This window comes from Diplotaxodon limnothrissa, linkage group LG17, assembly GCF_057381915.1.
Source record: "Diplotaxodon limnothrissa isolate DT_005_m linkage group LG17, D_limnothrissa_male_GT1.1, whole genome shotgun sequence".
NCBI classification, from domain to species: Eukaryota; Metazoa; Chordata; class Actinopteri; order Cichliformes; family Cichlidae; genus Diplotaxodon; species Diplotaxodon limnothrissa.
In genome coordinates, this window is record NC_140612.1 from 34,682,449 (window position 1) to 34,696,102 (window position 13,654).

The 13,654-nt window shown below is 43.5% G+C and overlaps 1 protein-coding gene across 2 annotated transcripts in view; it reads right to left on the reverse strand.

Moving 5' to 3' along the window:
• foxp2 (forkhead box P2) overlaps nt 1-13,654 on the reverse strand; it is a 100,331-nt gene that overhangs the window by 14,007 nt on the left and 72,670 nt on the right. For both annotated transcript variants that reach the window (XM_085375359.1, XM_085375358.1), the window contains 5 exons: nt 12,622-12,799; nt 11,079-11,364; nt 9,293-9,397; nt 3,298-3,385; nt 1,640-1,723 (listed from right to left, as the gene is read on the reverse strand). In XM_085375359.1, the coding sequence (XP_085231485.1) occupies nt 1,640-1,723; nt 3,298-3,385; nt 9,293-9,397; nt 11,079-11,364; nt 12,622-12,799 (741 nt within the window). The remainder of the gene's footprint in view (nt 1-1,639; nt 1,724-3,297; nt 3,386-9,292; nt 9,398-11,078; nt 11,365-12,621; nt 12,800-13,654) is intronic.

The window sequence follows — 13,654 nt, forward strand, 5'->3', positions numbered from 1 at the left end:
AAATGCCCTTGTATATGAATATTGGGATGTATTGTATATTTATAATGTTAAAACATAAACATTGCAGACTCCTTGCCTTCGAGCCTTAGTGGCGTAGAGTTCCATTTTTACAAAGTGGAAGTGATTACAGCCAAACAGAAGAAGTGAGCACTTTGTTACCTTTTGAATACACAAGGTTGGGAGAAAGAGAAATGCTAACTTTGACTCGCATCCATCTACGGCATGGCCAAAAGGTAGCATTTAATGAAGTAGAATAGGGTCATATTGGAGGCAGTGAACCAGTGTCTTGTATTCATCTGGTATTAGTTAGCCACGGGCTTCACTAATGAAAAAATAGGACTCACTCTCAGCCCTGATAGGCCAGCGTGGAGTGCTCATTTTTATCAAACTGTGGGGTCGATTTTCTGTCTTGCATCTGCAGTTCTACTGGGTGCAAACTCGAGCTGCCATTGGAAACCGGCCAATCACGCTCTCTTTTGTCCCATCTATTAGCTTTTGCAACAGAAACACGCCTGTGCATGTTATTCCCTGCAACAAATCTCCATATTACCTCCCCTTAAAAAAATGGGGAATCCTCAAAATTGAGAACTTAACTGTTCGTTTAGGAATTCTGTCTGAATTGCCCCCACCATCAAATGCAATTAGCTGCTCTTTCATGTGTGCTTTATGTAATGCAATACTTCATTAGCATCATTCATTCATATTCAGGCATGGATTATAGGCTGCAAATTCTTTATTGGACGAGATGGAACCAAGCTGCTGGAGTTTTGAAGATTAAAAAAAAAAACTACAGAGAGGGAGAGGAAGAGAGACAGAGAGAGATTGAATAATAAAAAGGGAGTTTGATTCCTGATGGAATTATGGGATAATTATGCTATCTTGTGATTATCTACATTCTATGATGAGAGGTGATGAGGAAAATTATTCTATTGAAAATAGGCACTTACTAAGCAGCAGAAACACGCTAACAATGTTTTGCTCTCAAATATTTCAAAACGTCTGAAATTGGAAGGAAATAATGTTTGCAAAAATGTATCATCTTAATATCAAATTCAAACACTGGTTAGGAGAGATGCATTTATTTTCATTCAATCTAAAAGTAAAAGGCGAGAGAAAGTGAATCAAGAATGGCATCATTTGCCTCCTTCGGTGACCCCGTTTACAATTTGGGATTTTCTTTTTTTTCTGTAACCAATTTCAGCTTCGCTGTGGGTATTTATGCCAACACCACATCATCTTCAGCACTCAGCTGTAATTTTCAGGTGTTTGTTGTTAAAATGACACGTCTTCTCCTCTCCCATTTCACTTTTGAGTGCCGCTGCAAGCCACTAAGCCAAACAGTCATCAGCAGCCAACAGGTTGTTTTGGCTATTATATCTATCACAAAGAAATGACCCTGCGTTTTAGCCAAGGACTCCACCGCTCCACCATCTAATACACTTCCAAACTCCATTGTCCTCTCGCGGCGCACAATAACCGATAAGAAGCAGATGTAACTCTGTATTACAAATCCCATTCCTCCCCCTCCCCTCCTTTCATCTTCTGTCACTCACTCGCACAACTGCTGCACGGTTAAACTGTTCATTTTCTGCGTTCATGGCCGAGCCTGTTTACAGTATCCAGAGCAATATGCACTCACTGGTTTGGGAGATGACTTGGGTTCTGAGGGCCGCATGTGCAAGTGGGTCATCATCGCCTGAAGACGCTCACGTTCTTTAGAAAGCTGTTAAGAGAAGAAGAGAGTACATTAGAGGAGGGAATACACAGAAGAATGAAAATAAACAAAGGTGAGACACGAGACTTGTCTGGTAGAGAGAAAAAGAACAGAAAAGAAAAAGAGGAGATGAATAAAACGAAAGCACGAAAGGTAAAAGAAGTAGAAAACGAGGGGCTGGGGGAGAAGGTGCAGACAGGTCAGGCAAAACAAATAGCATTTCATCTTTTTGTCAATAGCAGAATTTAGGTCAGAGAGGCTCTGACAGTAACAAGCTGGCGAGGCCATAAATTAGGTGGTCCTGAGTGTCTGCTCAAAGTCCTGTGGACACTGTTAGGGGGATGGAGCGCAGCCAGCAGCTGCTGAGAGGTGAAGAGGTCTTCCAAACAGGGTGCCAGGCGGCCCCGCCTCCCCGGTCCAGTTAGTTGCTCCAGCCATTGCCTATCATCAATCTAATTCACAAGGAGTGACAGGGACTGGACCATGTGAAAGCCTGAACCCTCTCACGCCCTTAATACATACACACACGGATCAAACACGGAGAGAAACAGACAAGCAAGTAGGTGTGCACGCATACACAGACGCTGGGCCTCATTACTAGTGACGGCTCTCAAGAAAAAAAAAAGAGAAGGAGAGATGGTGGGAGTCAGGAATGAAAGAGAAGACAAAGAAGACAAGAGACAGGACAGGCAACACAAGTGTATCACTGTAATTGGTCACACTGTAAAGAGCAAGCTTCAGTAGCTTGGACAGAAAATGAATACATATTTGATAAACAGCTTGGATCTTTTTTTTTCTATTTTGCACAATTTATTTACTTAAAAAAAACAATTTATCAAACCAGAAAGGATGGAGAGATGCTTGTGTTTAAGCAGGCCCAGACTGGCTGAGGGGGTTAGAATTTACACTGTATACCCTCAATTATTTTTTTTTTTTTAGCACAAAGGAGCTGATTAATAAAACTACCTTCATTCGCTGGGGAGAACTGCTCAAGTCGTAACGAACCACCATAAAGAAACCACCTAGCAGACTGACTGTTTCAGCTGGCACTGAGTTTGTACCCAGTTTGAAATATTTGTTTCTAAAGGAAAAGCAGCGCTTGTTGGCAGTGCTGAGTAATAATGTCGCTCAATCAGCGCTCTCATTATCTAGCCAGCATGACTTCTTAATAAGGTCACGCTCCACCTACTGAAAATAGTTCCCTCCTTTTGAGCTTTCTTCAGGTGCAAAGTGCAGTTAATTAACACAGCAGACTAGGAGAGATGCGTTTGCTATTAATTGGAAAGAAAAAGAAAGGAAGAGAAAATAAAGCATACGCTTAATTCAATTAAAACAGCCATAATGACTTTGGTTGTAAGGCCCGAGGATTCCTTTGTTTAGTGGCTTTGTTGAATTCAGCAGGTCCTGCTTGTCTGGAAGTATTAAGCAGACCACAATATGGCCTTCCTCTCACACACGCAACTTTCAGAACATAAAGTTTTGAACGGCTGATTCACGAGTTAAGTTCAGTATTGTAAAATAAAACAATATGTGAGACTTCTTCCCCCCGTTTTTTATCCTTTATTATCAGAAAGAAAACGTACCTGTATTTCTAGCTGCTGTACGACCTGCATCTGGACTCTACACTGAGCCGTGCTCCGATCGTCGAGGGCGTGCTCGCTGTTTAGGTGCCTGGCGGTGGAGGAGAAGAGATGACAAGCCAACTTTAAAATCCATACAATATTTCAAGCCCGAAGAAGGCAGCAAGCGAAATTCATTTTCACCATGATCAAAATTTCAGAGGATGATAATTACAGTATCAACTTCAGCACTGTTTTATTTAGATGATAATATTTCTATACTGGGATAATTATCTATAGGATCCCGTACAGGCCCATTGTTCCACTCTGAAATGAGGTAATTAGAAGTAACATGACGGTGTGTGGTGCCATGTTTAACATGACAATAGGCCTGCGCCAGTTTAGATGGCTAACTTCAGTGCCACCCCGAGCGCCGCTTTCTACAGAGAATAAAAGATGCTGGGCCAGCAGAATAGCTTTGTCTCCTTCGTTTACCGAAAACAATACTCACGATTTAACACCAGCAACATTTGACACACAAAAGCGGCTCTTTGCTTGAAGGTGCATTATCTAGCAGCAGACATATTAAATGTATCTGGTGTGTTCGCCTCATTAAAAGAAAAAAAGGCAGCCAGACAGCCATAACAGTCAATGAGGGTTTTTGCCTTGATTGGATTTCGTCTGTAGGACACAAAAGCTCCACCATTAGGATAGACCTTTATTCTTGGTAAAGCGCACATATGCAGACACACACACACACACACACGCACACATACACACATATACACACACACACACTCAGAGGAACACCAATATGGGGCAAAACGGGGGTTTCTAAAGTGTTGTGATGCTGGGTAATGAGCCTCTATCTAAATGATCATTGGTGACAAACTCACAAAGCAAGCTTTGAGGAGACATGCTTATGAAATGCCAGAGCTGCCACTTTATCTCCAGTAATTATAGGTTAGCTTGCAGACCCTTCAATGATCATTTACAGCTCTGCCTCCAGTGCATTAGAGGGAGTACAAAATCTCTCTCGCTGGCTTTCACTTTATCTAAGAACACACACGCTTGCTTACATTATCATGAGCTTGCACAAACACTGATTGGCACATATAAAAAAAAATAGATACACAAATACACAGAAATAAGCCCCCTCCCCCCACAAACCCCGTATTCCTTTATTTTCTCCCAAAAGCCTCACTTCTTGTTTATCTGCAACGTGCAAAACAAGCCAACTCACTGAGCTGGTTCCTCCCGACCTGCCAATCAAAACCTGAATAGAACATTTGTAATCACAATAGCTCTGTACCTTTCAATTAGCCTGTGCACATTTAAAACCATTCCATTCTGTCCCTGCTTATACTTTTATAACCATTTCAGGTCTAATGCTCAGAAATTTTCCATTATAAATCAAAAATGAGGCAACATTAAAAAAAAGTGGGGGGGCGCGGAGAGGGACGGATGAGGGATAGCAGCAGAAAGGGAAGGGACGAACTGGTGGATTTCCTCAGCCCTGTGCCTAATTGCTGTTTCAGAATGCGCATGCAAAAAGGGGGCATTTCATTAATCATTTAATCACGTCCCTTGCAGGATGAGGGAACTAATGTTGCAAATACCCTTTTCATTTCACTGCCCATAATGCTATCTTATGCACTTGATGTATGGCATGTGTCATGAATTACAGCTGCTTCAAAAGCACAGAGCAGGCTGCTCGCTGTCCCTGAAGATACCGCTTTACAAAAAAAAAAAAAAAAAGACAGAGAGAAAGAGAAAGGGGGAAATCTTTATTAAGCTTGCCTCTCATTAACAAGAAGCTTGTTTATCTAATATTTTGCATGTGTTTGTGCTTGGAGGCCTTGTGGAAGTCCTCCAGACAGTTGCAGCTTGCTGCATATGCTCATCCTACTGCTGGCCAGTTAGCAAGACAATTACAGGAAGATTACTACATGCATTTATGAAATATTCAAATGGCTGTATGTCCTACTGTGCATTAATAATGCCACACAAAGACAGAAAGGAAGGGCGGGGGCAGACGCAGATGGGCAGACAGGAAGAAATAATGAAAGAACGCTGTATTTACTGAAATGTGGAAAAATAGATGACTGTGTTTCTGTCCTCTCTGAACTATGAACTTCTCTTGTCTTCTTTGATTAAACAGAAATCTCTTTATTAATCTTATGTCTCATTTTATTTCATTATTCCTGAGTTGTTAACTGACTTTGGCTTCCTCACTTGTAACCAAATTGAAGCATTCTGATGGAATTGTACATTTTGAGGGCAAATAAGAGAATTGATCTAAAATGTAGCATTCAGATAAAACTACTCACACTTTGAGATAAAGAATACGAGCCTTACTGTCCATGAGCCATTCTAGAGAAACACGGATTTCTGAGGATTACCCGTGTGATGAAAGGAATGTAAGAGCAGCGTAGAGAACAGTGTTGCAGAGTGAAATATGTAGCCAAGGTAGCGGAATCAAAGCAAATAAAGAGATAAAGGGACTGATGAACACAGACTGTGGGAGGAGTGATGCACAGCTGTTTTTAACTCTCACATAAAGACTCGTTTTTATTGGAGTCTGCAGTTTCTCTTTTCTCTAAAAGAGAGGGGAACAAAACATCTCAAAGGTTTTTCCCAGTAGCTGGGTACATGAATATGTATAAGCCATCAGTGTCCACTAAGGGCCTGATAATAAATCTGCTCAAGTCCAGAATATATGGATGATACACTTTTGCTAATTGACTGTGTGTATTATCAGGGGCTCAGCACAGAAAGTTGGCCTCCATAACTGTACACAAATTGAGAAAACCTGATATCCACCGCATGCAGATTTACACACACATTCTCTCACACTGTCTCCTTGGTGTCGGTGCCCTCCCTTTTAAAGGTCTTGTCACGGTGCAGCAGACATGTGGAGTGGTAAAAGCAAGCTTACCTATCCAAAGGGGCCGGGGGGCCTGCCTGACTGAGGTGCCTGCCTCTACAGTGTGTGTATGTGCACATTATATAGAGACAAAGACACTTGCCTGATGCCTTGTGGGTTTAATTAGTAGCGGGTTACAGACACTAGGTTAGCAGCTGAGCTCACCATTTTAACATGGAGCCTGCCTTCCTGCCAGTAATAGGAAGAGCAGAATGGTGACGGAGAGTGTAACAGTTAACTGTGTGTGAGTGAGAACAAGTATGCATTTGCAGGTATATTACTGAGGGGGGAAAAAAGCCAAAGTAGACGTGCATGTACAGGAGACGAACACATTTGATGTGTTCAAGCTTTGTTTTTTTTAAAGCGCTATAAAAATCTGCAGTAAGCTGGAGGCATTTATTGTACTGACAAATTATACAAATAAAACATCCACATTTACAGGTATTAATTGCATTTTCTGTCTCCTCTGTTTACCAAAAAGGCTCCCACCAAAATAGCCCTGGTACGCAACCTAAAAGCATGAATGTTTCTTTCTCTGTAACTAACACAAACACACCCACAAAGCAGCAACACCCACCACTCGGAGAAACATTCCCAGCAATATTATTTCATTTTGAACTTCACAGAGCTAATTCAGGGTGCCAGCCACCTTGCGGCTACCTTTTCCAGGTGAGAACACTTAAAAGCGCACTGAAGAGCTATTAAATGCTGATCTTGACAAGTTTCTTCATGGAACAAAACAATAGATGACTAAACGTGTCACCGCCGCTGAGCCGAGCTCCTACAGCGAGCTACGAGACGCCAGCTTGACTCGGGTCCCCTCTCCCCCTTCCACCCCACCTCCCTGCATACATAACCCACACCCAAGTACCAACATCTAAACTGTCATCTACATCTGACACCCACTTTATGTAACCCCGTTTAAGCTGCACTTGTGTGTGAGTGCATCTGTGTGTGTCGTCGACTGGCATCTCCGGAAACATGAAAGGACTCCCTCTGACACCTACAATCACTGCTCCGAGGCACGCCACCGAGCAGCCATCTTTGTTCTGATGACGAGTCTGCCTTCTTTGTTGGTGTCTGTTTTCATGTTCTGGCTGGGTTACAGTATAGAGCCAGCCTCTGACTTGCAGTGGTGTGTGTGTGTGTGTGTGTGTTTTCTGTTTTGTACCAGCCAATGTTCTGGCAAGTGTTCTTACAAAACCGTCTGCCAACCTGTGCTCTCGCTTTCAAGTATGAAATCTACCCATTTTCCCTCTATCTGTGGAGCTCTCTCAGTTTGTCTTTACAGCCATGCATCCTTTTGCATTGGCTTACCAGCTTATTCGCAGGCACATGGCTTTACACACACTGTATCTATGCCCCTCACCTAAATAACCAGCTAAGCCACCTAGACACAGTATCCTTACAGCACACAGACTTACGTGTGTTTGAGCGTGAAAGGAGCATACAGTGCCAAGAAATAGACTGATGTCTTCTATAAGTAAGTGTACTAAGGTGATAGGACAAGATATCAGAAAATCTGCTAATCCGATAGAGGCTTGCCTTATCACGCACACATCTGTTCTCAAGCTGCAAGGCAAACTGTTCTACCTGGACTGCCGTACATGTATTCCAGGCTGGACAATGGATTGTACACATGCATTTGGCTTTTCATAAGCATGACTAGATGATGCTTATGGTTATGCCATGCTCACTCTAGAGCACTGGTATTGGCATTGACATGTATGCGGCACATTTTCCACAGGGGATTAGCAAACACACTTGTCAGACTATGATTCATTGAACTCCACTGCCGTCAATAATGGGGCCTTTAAGTGATTTTATGCCTTGGCAGTGTGTGAAAATGGAGTCTAATGTACTGCCTCCCTCTGTCTTTGAAAGACAGGTAAACACCATGTTTATTAGTGTCATTTCATTTTACAGATACACCTTTTAGCTTTAATTCACAAGCCGGCATTGAATTAGCAAAGCCTGACCTAAATATGACTGTTTTTTTAAAGCCTTTTGTAACTTTACAGCCACTACAGTAGAAAAATGCATAATTTGGAAAATAAGCCAGAACAATGTCCTGATTTTAAGAGTTTGTGCGAATTCACATGGACATTTACAGCCCATGAAAAACACTCACCAGATCGTTATTTCACAGTTAATTACAAATCTAATTAGAATATTCAAATTAAAGCTTTCCCCTTTCTTTTCTTCTCTGTGTGAGAGCAGGGAGCCGGGGAAAGAGTGAGAGAGAGAGAGGCAGAGGGAGACTCTCACTGAGTGGCAATGTGATAACCTGTAATCGGCAGTGCTGCAAACACCTTCTTCCTTTGATGTCCCCCCACTAACATCCTGGCAACAAAGCCGGCCAATTACAAATGAGCTAATTAACTAAATTGTTGATGGAGCATGAAGAGTCCATTCGCTCTGGCGCCTGCACCATGACAACAGTGAATGGGGGCCTTTGTTGTGGAGGTAAGTGTGCGGCCGTGCGAGTTGCCATTAGCTTTTGACGCTTTTTCACAAACCTATCAGGCCCCTCCACGCCAGGAAGGAAAATTTGTTATGGACCACAGTTGGTTTGAATCCTGCACTACTAGAGAGAAACCCTGTCAACTAGCTGTCTATAAGGTCAAAATGGGCTCTGTGAAAAGCAGTGATGTTTTCTTTGTTAGGCCCCCACAGAAAGACCAAGCACTGTACTGAAGGCGATCGCTTTCAGAGATTGTTATTTCCATCTTCAGTCATTTTTATGTGTTATTATGGCTCTGTTCTGGGAGCTCCCCACCCTTCCTCACACGCACACATGGAAAGCAAGAGGCAGGAACAAGAAACAGCACTACCTCGAGGGATGTGGGTTGCAAAGCAACTTGCAGAGGGACAGCGACTATATTCAGGCTAAAAATGCTTAAACAGCACACCCTATTTGAGATGTGTGGCATCAGATGATTTGGGCTGGCACTAGGATCAACTGATCAGGGAGGATGGCAGCGAAAACTGACTTTTCAGCTTGCCTGAACTACTGCTACACTCAGTATATTAGTATATATATAATATATGTTATTTCCAGTATTACGTATTTGTATTAGAGCATGTCCTTACTTCAAAAACTGTCCAAAGTCTTCACAGATGTTCTCACAGCCGGGCCACTTGCACACACCGTGACCATACAGGGGGTGAGTCCCTCCATTTTCTTCGTGTAGTGAACTAGAGGCGGGCCCAAAAAAATGAGCAAACAAGAAACGGGAAATAGCAGATTAAAGACACGCTGAAAGAGGTCAGAGCACTAATTCAGCAATTCATGTGATGAATAACCAGGGCTAAATCAGACAGAGAGAAAGCAAGGGATGAATGCAATAACAGCAGCTTTATAAAAAGGAAATTTGGGAACTGGGATGTTGATGGCTAACAGCCATTCAGTTTAAATAATCACTACAGGATAACTATATTAAGATGGCAAAGACTAATGTGTGAGAAATAGGCTGGACTACCATCCCCGATGGAAATCTAGTTTTGTCTCCACTGTAGTCACCATCCCATCTTGTAAAGCCATTATGGGGAGGAGGGGTGGAGGCTTTCAAGTAAACATTAAAAATCCAGACAGCCATATAATTTTCATCAGGAGATTAATACTCTGTGTAACTTATGTTCTTTGAGGACAAGGGGAGCAGGGGTGTTCTGGCGTTTTTCAAATGGCACCCAAATAAGTTACGACCCTTCCTAGACAGCACATCCTATTAAAGATGACAGTTTAACCTTTTAGGCCAGGCGCTAGTGTGTCTGTGTGTGTGTGTGTACGAAAATGTGAATGAGAGTGTGTACAGTCTGTGTCTTAGCGTGTGTTTGTCTGTATATAGGTTACACATGTGCATGCATGTGTGTGGTCGATGGCTACATGCATTCATGCCTGTGTGTCTTAGTGCAGGCAGAGCTCACGCTGCGTTTTACAGAGGGGCTTTCCCCTCATCGATCCATGGCATGTTAGTAAGCAGTGCTCCTGACAATACTCCTTGTTCGATCATTATGAGACACCACACACCCCTCGGGACACAAGCAGATAAAGTCTTTCTTCCTTCTCTTCTTATCCATTCCTTTCCTCTCTTTCCCTCTGTCTTCCTTCTAAAGATATCTTTTTCAAGCCTCCTTTTAGTGGTACTGGAGAGATAGCATCTACTTTAAACCAATTACACAGCACTTCCACCTCCAGTGTGAGTCTATACCGAGCATCTACACAGACACACACACACACACACACACACACATCGCTACACCCTAAGTCCTTATTATAATATCGCCCAAGAAAAGCCTTTGAATAATGCATGGGCCAGATAGGCAGATATGTGAACAGTCAGTGTTTCGGTGCTGGATGCATTTATAAAAGACGGCATCACAAGGATAAACATCCTGGAAACGCCACTCAAGGCATCACGTATTCTGTTTACATGACAAGCAAGCATGGAAGGTAATTTTCAAAAGAGAAAAAAGAAAGAAAGCACTAAATACTTAATGTACAAGGGGGTTACCTTGTCTTCTCTGCCAGAGACGCTTGTTGTAAGTGCGCCTGGCTGCATGGCGTCGTCTCCCCGCTTTTGATATGTGTGTGCAAGCTAAGTGTGTTCAACTGAACGCATGGTCCCCCGGGAGAACAAGGCTCTTATTTTTTTTCCTTAAGACACTAATAAACTTTTGAATAAATAAACAAAACGCCCAGCTTTCCCTGAAGTAACGATGGCTTGTTGTTGAGTGCCTTGTTTTGATGTGTTCAATCGTGGCACGGCAACAAACAAGCTCGTGTGAAGAGTACGAGTGCTGTAAACTTTTCATCTTCCCTTGCTTCTTCCTCTGTGATGCATCAAAAAGGTGGCGGATGGCATTTTAGTTGGTTTACCTCTCTCGCTCCCGTTCTCTTTCCCTTTCCCTCTCTCTCCTGTGGTTGAGGGCGGGAGACTGTCCGTTGGCGATGGAATGGTGAGAGATGGGCGGCGATGCTTTGGCGGGATTGGAGGAGGAGGTAGTTGAAGAAGAGTTGTTAGTGGACAGGTCTAAACCGCCGCCGCCACCCACGCCGGTGCCAGTGCCGCTGCTGTGTTTGATGCCGTTGTCCTCCATTCCGTGACCACCGCCTCCGGTAACGTCCTTCCACAACTGCTGGAGCTCTGCGGGGCTCAATCCAGCTAGAGACATCAAGAAGGAGATAGAGAGAGAAATAGATAAGGGAACAGAGAAAGTATACTGAATGAATAAAGTTGCTCAACTTAATACTTAATACAAAAAAAAGGAAAAGAGTCCAAGCTGTTTTATTAGCTCTCACTTGCACATTGTGGTTTTCAGTTTAGGATGCATTGCACTCTGTGTTTACAGGACAAAAGCTTAGCTCTGTATGGATTATTCAACAGCCAGAGAAATTCCATACAGCTGCATGACTGAAGGCCCTGCTCTCAGCAAGGGCAAACTCAAATATGAAATCACAGTTTCCTGTTTATTGAAGCCACGTACAGTCTTCTCTGCACAGTCAAATACTGGTTTTAAGCTGGTTATGAATCACTTGTGTAGCTCTGACGCACAACGACTCGTGTGTGTCCAATGAGTAAAACTACATAAAAAAAGACTGATTATACTGAATATGAGCAAGTTCCACCTAAAAACAACAAGCTTTGTCAACTGCTGCTTTTCAGCTTGGCACAGAATTAAGCAGTTTCCTTTTATTTCCTCCTAACATCTTCCTGCCTGTTGTCTTCGTCTGCGCCATTTTGGTGGTAAACAACAAACATAGGTGTTTACTTGGCTCGGGAGGGGAAAAAACAAAAATGGAGCCTGCTCTCTTCTCCTCGCTCTCTCTCGCTTGTCTTTTTATTCTTCTCTTTTGCCTCTCCTTTGTTCTCAGTAAAGGCAGTAAACAAAAACAACAACAACAACCTCTGAAAGAAGGAGGGGGAGTTGGGGAGTGAGGGAATAGAAACAGAGATGGAAAAACAACAAACAGAGGCAGAGCACAGCTGAGAGAGGAACAGAGGAAGACAGAGAAAGCCATAATCAGATGAGAAAAGAGTGGAAGAGAAAGGAAGAACAGAAGACTAAAAACAATCATGAGGGGAGTTAAGGACAAAGTGAATGGTAGAAGGGCATACCAATGAAGGGATGGCAGACAGACAGACATACTTAAAGATAACGTATGAGAGACACAGCAGCATACCAATTAGAAAAAGACAGACAGGACAGAAAGGCAGATGAGTAGTAGGACAGATGGGCTTGGAGACACTAGACAGCCGGAAGGAACAATAAAACAGAGCCAGACTGTGAAAAGCACTAGTAGACAAAAATACAGGAAGTATGTGACTACTGCTGCAAGTCACGTGCTTAATATCAACGCAACTACCTCCCTGCTCCCTCTTCTTCCCACCACTCCTCCTCCGCTCTCCTCCTCCTCTTACCTGGTGGGGGTAGGGTTTGTCCGGGCAGGGCGGCTTGGCCTGGAGCGGGACCAGGCAGTGTGAGCAGGCCCTGCCGCTGCATGTTGAGCAGGTGCTGCTGCTGTTGGAGCTGCTGCATCTGCAGGAGCTGCTGCTGGAAGACGAGCTGCTGGGCGGCCAGCTGCTGCTGCTGCTGTTGCTATAGAGAGAGAGAGAGAGAGAGAGAGGAGGAGGAAGAGGAGAGGAGCAAGAGAGGAGTGAAGAGGAGAGGAGAGGAGGGAAAATTACAGACGAATTAACAACTGAGTGAGCGGGAGAGGACAGAGGAGACGGAGCGCTGTTTGTGCGTGAAGAGTGTGCACTCAGTCGCCTCTGCTGTGACCTTAGCTACACCTCTCTGCTTCTTCTTCTGCTTCTCTACACGCTCTCTCCCTCTCTGTCTGTGCTCACTTAGTCTTTCCTCCTGTTTTTTTTGGGCTGTACCACCTTCTTCTCCTGTCTTTGTGTATGTTCATGTCTTTGAGCACATACACACACACAAACAAAGCTATGCTGATATACCAGCTCTCAAGCCTGTCAGTGTATGTGGCTTGTGATTGTGTATGATACTAAGCCTCTGGTATAATCCCCCCCACCACCACCCCTGATAGTTAATTGTCTCGCCTTCACTGATGGTCTGTTACAGCTTATGTGACCAGAGGGAACTAGCAGAGAGAGATGCAAGCTGCATGTGAATGCATAGACACAAACACGCACAAACACAAACACACATCCACTGCACTACACCCCCCCTTCCACTCCCTCTCAGCCCTCCTTGTTGGCTCACAGAGTTGTTTATCGCTGGGCCAGACAGGCAATTGCGTAAGCTTTGTGCAAAAAAAGAAGAAAAAAACAAAGACAAAAACAAAAACAACAACAAAATGAAAAACATCAAACTCAGCCACCGCTGCAAAACAACTGAGAAAGGGAGTGAATTTAGAGAGAGACAAAAGCAGTTGGCTCTGAGCTCTGAAACACAGCCGTACTGCAAACACCTATTAGGAAGCAAAAATCT